We start from the raw sequence: 11,206 nt of genomic DNA on the forward strand, positions 1-11,206 counted from the left end.
CACACAGTACACCATAATAAAGAAAGTTACAAGTGTTTTTATATGTGTTTATGTAATAACTAGTCTAATACAAACACACTAATGAACTAATTTGATAATTGAACTGCAATTATGCATGATTTTACATCATTTAATGTCCTTGTCTTTACTAATTACCCCGTTATCCCACTACTAGCTTCTAACTAGTTTTAATAATTGCAGAAAATTCATATATATTGGCAATAATATACATATAAGCTTCTTTTTAAGAAGTCAGCCAAACAAGAACCCAGCCCAGAAAAAGACACACGAGATGTAAAGCAGGTCAAACTTGGGTTAGTTCACCACCTAGTGGGTAAAATCTTACACAGCTTGTCCTGGGAACACTGGTTCAGTAACCACCTGGTGCTCTGGTGGCTAGCAGGGAAATCAGTGGTCTAGATGTTGCTGGACCACCATGTTCTCCAATGGACACCAACTTGTAGGTCCTGGACAGCTTCATTTATTGCAAAACACACAGAGAAGTGATGAAATGAGGAGCTCTTCAAATGACAAGATTCTGACAAACAGCAATTCTTGAGTAATAGCTTTGTAATGGTTTTATTGCGCTTGTGCTCGCCTCAGAGATTTGCTTTGTGACTGGTAAGATGAGGCACATGGATGATGTGCAGGCTCTAGCTCCTCTCTGTGGACAACCACAATCAAATTCAGGGTCACTACCGTTATGCATTTATATACAGTACCGTGCAAAAGTCTTAGGCGCATGCAAAGAAATGCTATAGAGCAAAGATGCCTTCAAAAATAATGAAACTAAATGTTACTACTTTAAAAAAATACTATAAAGAGCAGTAAACAGTAATAAATGAAACAAATTTGGTTGGATGATCCTTCACTTTAAAAAAAAAATAGTAGTCTCAGGTACAATTAGTGCAGTTTTATAAGGAAATGAGCTGTAAGTGTTACTGAGTGTCTTGCAGAAGCAGCCACAGTTCTTCTGGAGACTTTGACTGTTGCACTTGCTTCTTATTTTTGCAGCAAAACCCAGCAGCCTTCATTATGTTTTTTGTCTGAAAAGTGTCTCTTATGTAATCTGCTGCTTTCTTTACTGACATACAAACATTTTTCTGTAACATTTAATTTTGTTCCAAACTAATGTTTGGAAATCTAAAAAGTTTTTTTACCGAATCAATAATGTAGAAGTCATAAAATAAAACTCTATAACAAAGTTTGTACAAAAAAAAAAAAAAAAAAATAGGGTGCCTAACACTTTTGCACAGTGCTGTATGTTACGTAGTACCTATAACTCTATCCAAAGATAGCATGTATGATGAAAAAAAGCAGTGGCCCTGAAACAGAGATTTGTGAAATTCTTAATAAATAAATAATGTTCACGCTTCCTAGTGATGATAACATGTAGGAAAAAAAACACATAAACGATTATTATTAATTATTAACTTAATATATAATAATTTAGATAAATAATTCTAATAACTGTGCACCATAAATGAGAGAAAATAAATAGATGAAAAGGGATAAAGGACACATTAATATCAAATTATATGAATAAACTTTTTAAACTCTTCCTTGTGGCTATAATGCGTAAGAGAAAAATAGTTATAAATAAGAGAAAATAAATACAGAATAGGTAAAAAAATGAGAAAAGAAAAATTATTAATGATGTAAAATACTATTTTGAAGGCGTCTGTTCACTTTCCATTTCTGCAATAAATAAATATACTGAAGGGAAGTAACAGACCCACATGACAGGAAAATAACTGAGGGGGTTTTGTTACACTCGGGGGTCTGAAACCAGAGATTTAGTAGCAACCAAATCGGATTTTAGAAAACCGCAATGCACTTGTTCTATTTCTGGTCTCATTCATAATGAAGGCTAAGAACGTCTCTTTAAGCATACTATCTTCTACTATAAAAATCATCGCTGCAAGGTGTGTGTAGGCGTACACCACGAAGATCTGCACTGTGCAGTCTGCAACTCAGTCAAGATGTTAACAGTGAAAACAGGAAATGTGATGTGAAGCCTCAGCTGAAAGACCTCCTACACCTCGCCGATTATGATTTATTTACATTCGTTCTCTGAAACGTCAACTGTCATTTCCTTGAAATATGAGCCGTTTCATCAAACCGCTGATATCATCAGTTCTGCAGTATGATAAGCACAAAGCCTATTGTTAGATTTTAATGATCTCACAGATTCCACAGCTTCTGTCTTTCACGTGACCTACATTCCTCATGCTCCTCACATTGTCTCTCTCTATTTGGCTTTAACCATAGAGCCGGGCCACATCAGCATTTCTGTGAGCCTTTTAAGCCATGATCTGACATGAAGGCTATTAATTTCTATTAATTAACACCAATAACCTTGGCTCTGAAAGTACAACAGGATGTTTCTAGGAAAAAGAAAGGCTAACAGAAACTATTCAACTGTATGACCCATTAGGTAATAACATTTACAATACTGTAAAGAAACTATCAGTACAATAGATGTAAAACATAATAAACATTATAACTGTATAACTGTATAACAACTTTGTATACTGATAATTTACTTATTATACTGATTTTTTAAAAAAAATCTTTGTTGTACATTTTCAATATCAGCTTTCCAAATATTGAAAATATACGACATTAAGAAAAAAAGTTAAGGAAGAACTCACATGGGATTTTCTCTGCTAAGAACACGTCCTTAATCTCTCATCTCTCTTATCTTTTTACTCCATGGTGATGCAGCTCTACTAAAGTACAACAGGCACATCTGGGATAGTGTTCATGCTGAATGAAAAAGTGTAGATGGCCGTTGATTAGTTTAGTACCATAAAGATACTTGAGATGCATTGAAAATAGTGATATAACCAAATAGGAATATGTTATTTAGAATGAACGGATAATGTGCTCTAAACAGATACAGATATAGGTACAAATAGGAGTTCAACAAGTTGAGACTAGAGATGGTGCATGAGTGGATGGATTCTGACAAACAGTCAGATATGAAGCTTGTGGGAGAAAAGATTACATTCTGAGCTGCACAATGTATATAGAGCTGTATATAAACCTGCCTGGTCAGAGTTGTGGTGGTTGAAATTACTAGTTTATACTGGTATTTTGGGAAATAAAACCAACTAAATTTGTTAGAAAATATCGCAGGCACAAACAGAAAAAAAGCCAGAAAACAAACGTCAGAAAAAAAACTACGTGAGCAGGAGTTTTTTTTTTAAAAAAAAGCTTGTTCATATTTCTAGTTGAGAGGAACTCGAGTGATGTAGCTGAAGCTGAGAAACTGTCAGAACTAGAGCTGATGACAGTGTTGGCATTTCTACCTCTGGGGGATTTTCAGTGTTTTCCACCTTTCTGGCAGCGTAGTGGTAGGGCTTCATTAAAATTAAGGTTAATTCATTTATTTTCTATAATTTAAGGTTTAATTAAAACAAACAAAAAAAAACCTTCTGGTTTAGGCTACTCCCACTTTGGGTAAAAATCCTAGCACTGAAACAGATATTTGATACAGATTAGCAAAACTATATTGATACAGATTTTTGGAGCACTAAATAGATACAGAAATAGATACAGAAGGTGGCATTGCGTTACATCCATAATTGGCAAATTTGTCAATCAAGGTGCTTTTTACACCAAATTAGGCAAGTTTTGGAACTAGAGTGAGGTTGGAAAAAAGCAAGCCTGTAGGTGGTTAGATTAAAACTAGCTGTTTTACAGCAAACTATTGGAATTCAATCTTATCAATTTCCACAACCATGGGCTATGGCAAACAAAGGGAATGAGTAAGTGCAAGCAGTGTGTCTGTGATGTGCAGAGCTATTTGTCTTGTAAGATACATTGTAAAGATAAGGAGAAGAAAAGGGGATTTACGGAGTATCCACACTCGGTATTGATACTGCACTTCAAAACATTTGTGCACACCAAAGTGAACTTGTTTCCCATGCAAGGAAAAATCATCTCCCTTTTCCAATACCAGAAAGGGATAGTTTCAGGTTTTTTTTATAATGCAGTTCTTGATATGTGCATGGACTGGTAATTCTGCTGAGACCTGGCAACCCTGGGTATAATTTGAACCCCAGCTCTGCACCACAAGGGATGTAAAACCCAGCAACATGCAAGAAATGCAGCAAATACATACGCAAGGCACATGCCACTGTGACACTGTGACTAAATATTGCCAGTCATGTATGTGAGCACACGCATACACACAAGTGCGTCAGACTCCATTTTTTTTAGGTTTGGAAATAATGCGTTTTGCAAAGCAAGTGAAGTTTTGTTTTTTAGGCGACTGCTGTTTAGGAGCACTTCACATTTTACAGTTGAACCTGAATAAATTTCTCAAGCTTTTGTAATTTTGTAATTTGCAAAAAGCAAAGCAAGCGAGGATTTCTCACCCTAAAATATTCCAGAAAGGAATGTAAATCTTGTGATAGTGACCAGGAATGGAGTTGCTTAAAATGTGTAATGCAACAATAGGTAATAAAGGTGATAATAAATATTTTTTAAATGTTTTAAGGGGCTTGGTAAATTTAGACTAAATACACCATAGATTAAAAAAAAAAAAAGCCTGACTCAAATACAACACGAGTTAAAATGATCAGTCTTTTTAGACTTTCCTGTATGTGATGAATAAGGTGAATCTTCCTTTTTTGTGAAACAAAAACCTGCTGTCCTAAATGTCTTACTTCTCACCCAACTATTTATATATCCTACAGCAGAACTCTCATATTTACTACATCCTTATTTACATTTCATTCAAAATGTATTACTCATTTCATCCACGGGTAATTTTTTTCAGCTAAAGCAGCCATCAAACAAAACACCAAAAAAAATAATTTCACCTATTAGAAAAGGCAATTCAGTGAAGAGGAAAAGACACGGGAGGTGAAAGGTTTGCAAACCTTGAAAAAAAAAAACATACTTTGCTTATTTTATTAAGTTGCATCTGATTTTGCCTCATTGTTTTCTTACTGTTGCTTGCTGAATATGTGAAAAAAAAAAAAAAAAATGAACCGTCATGTTCACTGACATACACTAGAATTTTTTTTTTTGGATAAAATTCTGTTTTTTTTCCTCTCTGCTTGCTAGGCTTTTCTTGTTAGCAATTAAACATTTGATAATTATAGTATATAATGTTGATTTTCCTGTTAGCAATTAAACAAGTGATAATTATAGTATGTGATGTTGATTGTTCTTGTCTTTGGCTTCCATCGACATTTTAATACGTCCAAAGTATAACACCACATCTTGGTTTTCTTAAATCACCTTGAGTACGTTCTTTAGCAAGAGCAAGTGACTCAGCCACCCACCATACAGTAGAAGGTAAGACCTTAAGGGTCTCTGCTTCCCCTTAGAGAAATACCCTTTCTAACAGTGTAGCAAGAGAGGTAATGCTTCAGTCTGACACACTCAACATGCAAATTGCAAAAAAAAGAGTGTGCAGGGAGAGAACGGAAACTTCCTGCACACTACACGGGGATGTGCCTTGCTCTCAGATTGTGGTTTCTGCATGTATCATTTCACTTTACAAAAGACTGTAAGTACTCTTAGTGCATTATGGTATAACTTAACTCTGCCCATGTGATAAGCTTCAGGATTAGTAGAGAAAACCATTTGTGTTTACTCGGCTTACTGAATAACGGGAGTAGTCATACTTAAAAAGCCTCGAGCAAATAGAAGTGCAGGTTTAGCAGTGCCACATTTGTTCAAGCAAACAGGTGCGCTGCAGTCTCTTCTTCAAAGTGCGTAACAGGCGATGAAGACTTCCTGGCTGTGTGTGACCCTTCTGCCCCTTTTCCTCTTCAGCTGTGCCCTCCCTGAGAAACAGTGCCAGTGGAAAGGTGAGTTTAAAAGCCCTCCACTACTATAATCACAGGTACAGGTGGCTAAAGACATGTTATGACTTTATTCTTTTCAAATCCATAATGAGGAAATAACTATACATATCATGTAAATGTAGCAGAGCAGAGAACGAGTGTTCAAACATAAAACTTGGTACCAGTAGTGTTTTATGAATTTAAATGATGTGTACATGCAAGATGAGAGTTTACCTTCATATATTTCCCTTCGAAAAAGAAAATGGCAGTCGGCCCACTGCAACGATGGCTGGATGTTAAGTCATTATTTTCATATAGAGTGCATGTTCAGAGAAAGATTTTCTTGATAAAGATGCACTTTTATTTTCCTAGCCAGTTTAAACATATTTAATATTTCTGTAAAGCTGCATCGCTTGGTCTGTTTCTTGAGCTTGATGTATGTTATTATTACAACTGCTGTGCTTTCGTATGGCTAAATTTTATAATAAATATCATCTAAAAAAGAACACTGCAGATTCCTAAGTGGCACTTTATGGTAAAAGATATTCAAATCTAGACAACTTTCATCGTTTTTATCTTTTATAATGTACGAAGAAGGTTCAGTTAAGGTTAACCTTAGATCTTGATTTCAGTATGAACATCACAGGGACTGTCAAAGAGTTTCCGTGAGCTGATGATTCAGGCTTTCCTTACATTCTTCTTGCGCGTTCTTTGTTCTACTTCAGTGACACTATTTCCCCATCACATCTACAGTCTGCAAACACAATAGTGAATAAGGTGTAAGAGAGAGAGACACTGTTTTGGAACAACTCTGACATGTGGGAAGAAATTTATTGGCATATCAGCAAAGTTTTGTTTCTTTAGCAGGGGGTGTGTGTGTGTGTGGGGGAGGGAGCTTTTGGTTTCTGAGACATTGAAATTTTATGCCAAACTGCAAAAACACTCAGAACAAGGTCTTCTTCATGTCAGATGTTTCTTCATATGTTTATATTTCTAGACAAATCCAGTTTCCGGAAAATGGTCATAGAGTCGAGTCAGCAATGTCTATAATTGTTTTTGTTCTAAAGGAGCTGCAAAAAGAGAAATGTTTCAAGGATACAGGAAACTGCTGGTTTGCGGTAATCCTTTAGCGTATGAGAAAAGTTTTTTTTAAAGAAGAGGAGACAATTAACTGTATAGCTGCAGTTTCACAACAACATTGTAACAAAAAACCCCATCACTATAAATGCTTAATTAGGACAATCTCATCATTACTCATCCAGCAGATGGCAAAGAAAAGAACCAAGTGCACGTCAACTGCTAGGTGTCATCAATGCCTTTCGAAGTGTCACGTCTTCTTTTTTCCCTTTTATTTCAGACAACTTCCCAGGAATTCAGCGTGTAGCAGTCCACGACAATGTTTCCGTGCCCTGTCCCAGGTTTACAGCAGTGGAGATGATGTTCATGTTGTATAAGGGCCAAAATAGCATTGTCACCACCACGTATGCGAATATCTCACATGCGAGCATCTTAGGACAGTCAGAAAGCACAATAAAACACTATGTAAATATCATAGACAACACCACTCATTTTGTCCTTTACAATGTGACTATGGAAGCGACGGCATTGTACACGTGCACGGCTAAAAAGTCCTACCCCCCTCCCATGGTACCCATCCAAGAGGAACCTCAGACCATCGTGATTGTTGAAGGTGTGTAAAAAATGACATCTTCTCTTTCTCACATGATTAGTATTGTATATTTAGATCATTTCAAAATAACTATTGAAAGCAAAAAAAAAAAAAAATAGAAATACTATGCAAACTGTGAATGTGTCAGCCAGGGAGTAAGACTTATTGCCTGTTTGTAGGATATAAGTATCCGCATACCGGCCAAACACTGGATCATTCTGCCAGTTCTCTGCCCCTGTGGGTGGGGTTCGGGGTACTGAGCGTATACGGCCTGATAATCACTTGCATTGCATTATCACTGAGGGTGAGTGTCAACTGATTTATATAACTGTAAATTAATAGGAAATAATGGCTCCCTGTTGTTCTCCTTTTGTATACCTACTACTGCTACCACTAATACATTTACATTTATGGCATTTGGCAGGCGCCCTTCTCCAGAGCGACTTACTCTAATAATAACAATAATAATAATAATAATAATAATAAGTGGTAGTAGTATGGCATGATAATCACTTGCCTTGCTTTATCATTAATGGTTAGTGTCAAATGTTATTTTTAAAAATAATTAATAAATCAATAATAATAAATAATAATAATAATAATAATAATAATAATAATAATTATTATTATTATTATAATATTAGTAGTAGTAGTAGTAGTTTTCATACTGATATTCCAGCGTTAAATAATTAAGGCTATATCACTACAAAATGATTTAATTTTTTTTTTCTGTTTGAAATTCACTAAATCGCACTAATCACATTAATAATAATAATAATAATAATTATCATTATTATTATTATTATTATTATATTAGTAGTATTACAGTGTTAATTAATTAATTAAATCACTACAAAATGACTTAATATTGTTTTCTGTTTGAAATTCTCAAAATCGCACTAAATTATTTTAACACTAACATTTCTTAAATCTATAAATTATATAGATATAAATGCACAAATATGAAATGTAGAATAAGTTTGCTTTTAGGTGCAGAGTAACAGAATGTGCTTGGCTTTCAGTTCCGTCTGAAAAGAGAGGACATGACCTCACATGACTACATGAACATGAAGCCACGAGCACGGCGGAGGAAGCAAGGCATCCAACACCCACCGCCACAAAGCTGGTACAAAGACACGGCCAACGGCACGGCAGTCAGCAAGAAGCTTCCATCCAAAGGAACACCTGTTTAAATCCAAGACTCAACTTGAACAAACTGCCCCAGCACTGCACATTTTATTGTGTTTTTCCTGCTCTAATCCACCCAGTAGAAACGCATAAAGTGTGTATTAATTAGTTGATGAGTTAATCAGGTGTGTTGGAGCAAAGAGAACATTAAAATTTGCAGCGCAGGGGGAAATGCTGCACTAAACAAACTTTTATTCAACCACCAACACACCTATTTGTGCAGAAACTGTAGCAAAGCTATAGGCTAAAGGTTTTACGTAGTTTTCTTTTTGTGTCTTGTTGTATTGCTTCAATCATTGTTGTGTTTTTGTAGCTTATAAACTTACCTAAAAGCTTCTAGCTTGTTGATCAATCTAAATACTGTACTGCATACTTATACCTACTTATTGAAGATACGTTTTCAACTATTAGCAGAGCCTGAACTGTAGAGTCAGCTGATCTCTGATTTAATCACATGTGGCTCCCTACACCAGAATTATTGGCACCCTTTTAAAAAATGACCGTGCAGTTTTATTATACAGTTTTATTTAAACACAATATTACTTCATCTTAAATAATGCAATGTGTTTGCGCAAGTTTTTGGCACCTTCCACAATCGTCCTGTAATAATTGTGTCCTGCACCCTTTTCTGTATTTTATTTGGACGAATGTTTTGGGTTATTATATTGTGAAAAATGTCCATCTATAGTCAAGAAACCTCTTGGCAGAGGTAAACAGGTATTGGACTAAAACGTCCATTATTGGAATTTGTGAATTTTTTTCAAGAATAACAGACAATGTATTTTTATATTGATATTCCTATTAGTATGAGAATTTTTGCCCATTTTCTCACCTGTTCACTGTGGGGCTGACTGTAAACATACACTACCTTGAGGATAAAATAATGGCTTTAACACCATATGTACATTCTGAACTATGTGCAGTAGGAGCCATTTGGGACTCACACCCCGTCTAGCAATTTTTTAAAAAAAATTGTTTTACTTTTTTTTCTTTGTGGTGAAGTTTTCACATATTATACACAGCAGTATAATCAGGTAACAAAATAAAACCAATAAAAACAACATAAAGTGTCTTGGTAACATGTTGGTCCACTATGAGCCCATCAGAACATCTTCGGTGCACCTTGGCACAGATTGTGCAAGTCTCTGGAACTTAACTGGACTGATGAACATAAAGATATTCCCTCAGATGGTGTTTTGATGATGGTGGAGGAGAGCGCTGTTTAACACATCACTCCTAAATCTCCCATAAGTGTTCAATGAGGTTAAGCTCTGGTGGCCATAGTGTATGATTTAGATCACTTTCATACTTAACACACCATTCAGTGAGCCCTTGTGGCGTGTGGATGGGGGCGGGGTCGTCCTGGAAGAGACCACACCTATTAGAAAAGAAACGTTTCATCAGAAAGTGATCAGTCAGAGTAACATTGCATTGCATGATTGGTCCTCTTTAAGAGGACAAGTGGAGCTGAACCATGTCAGCAAAATAAATAAATAAATAAATATACCCCTCCTGTCTGCGTGGAGTTCCTGTGCACGTTCTCCCTGTGTCCGCGTGGGTTTATTCCGAGTTCTCCAGTTTCCTCCCAGCTCCCAATACCATGCCAGTAGATGGACTGGCTAAGATAAATTGCCTGTAAGTGTGAATGATGGACTGGCATCCCATTCAGGATGTATTCTCACCTCACACTCAGTGCTCCTGAGACAGACTCCAGATCCACCACCACCACCACCCTGGCCAGGAGAAAGTGAGGAGAGAGTCAGACAGTGAGTCTGATACTTGTTTGGATGAATATATAAATAAAAATAGAAACAAATATAGCCAAGTCTGTGTACCTCTTTTCATTTCCAGCTGAATTACATGTTCACTTTATGATGTTTTCCCATTGAAAACATCTTGGTTTAAATATTACACCAGTTAAACCCAAAGCCACTCTCTCAGTGTCTTGCTGGTTTTTTATCAGTATAGAATAAGGGTGTGCAAACTTTTGCAGGTTGGCGTGCACCTGTAGTGTGTCTTCTTCTTCTCATTCTGTCCACTGGAGGGAGACACAGGCCTAGTAAAAGCCTTCCAAAAAGAAAAAAAACAAAACAAGCATATCCCAATCCACTGTGAGAGTAGTGGGATCTCCTGAGAAAGGACCATTCCATCTTTCCAAATGGTGCATCCCTTTCTAGTGTCGAGGTTCTCCCTCCACACACACACACACACTATCATGGTGAGAACCTTCTTTTGACATCATTATTAGTGTAGTTAATTAATGAATTAATACTACACCTAAATGTAACCTTAACCTTCAGCTCAGTAACCAAAAGGAAACCTTTCTCCTGGTGGTGACCAACCAAATGTCCCCACAAGGTTGTGACATCATTGTGACAACATTTGGTCCCTACCAATATATATATATATATACACACCCACACACACACACACACACTTCTGACTCTCCCCAACAGCACACACACACACACACACACATACACACACACTTCTGACCCTCCCCAACAACACACGCGCACACACACACACACACACACACACA

At 36.4% G+C, this 11,206-nt stretch overlaps 1 protein-coding gene across 1 annotated transcript; it reads left to right on the top strand.

The window, feature by feature from the left end:
• The first annotated feature begins 5,470 nt into the window (after window positions 1-5,470).
• si:dkey-1h24.6 (T-cell-specific surface glycoprotein CD28) lies at window positions 5,471-10,069 on the top strand. The gene is made up of 4 exons (XM_026932119.3): window positions 5,471-5,831; window positions 7,165-7,497; window positions 7,656-7,780; window positions 8,499-10,069. Exons 1-4 carry the CDS (start codon window positions 5,747-5,749, stop codon window positions 8,667-8,669), a joined length of 714 nt encoding a protein of 237 aa, XP_026787920.2. The 5' UTR covers window positions 5,471-5,746; the 3' UTR covers window positions 8,670-10,069.
• The last annotated feature ends 1,137 nt before the right edge of the window (window positions 10,070-11,206 follow it).

Source organism: Pangasianodon hypophthalmus, chromosome 26 (assembly GCF_027358585.1).
Source record: "Pangasianodon hypophthalmus isolate fPanHyp1 chromosome 26, fPanHyp1.pri, whole genome shotgun sequence".
Classification (NCBI taxonomy): domain Eukaryota; kingdom Metazoa; phylum Chordata; class Actinopteri; order Siluriformes; family Pangasiidae; genus Pangasianodon; species Pangasianodon hypophthalmus.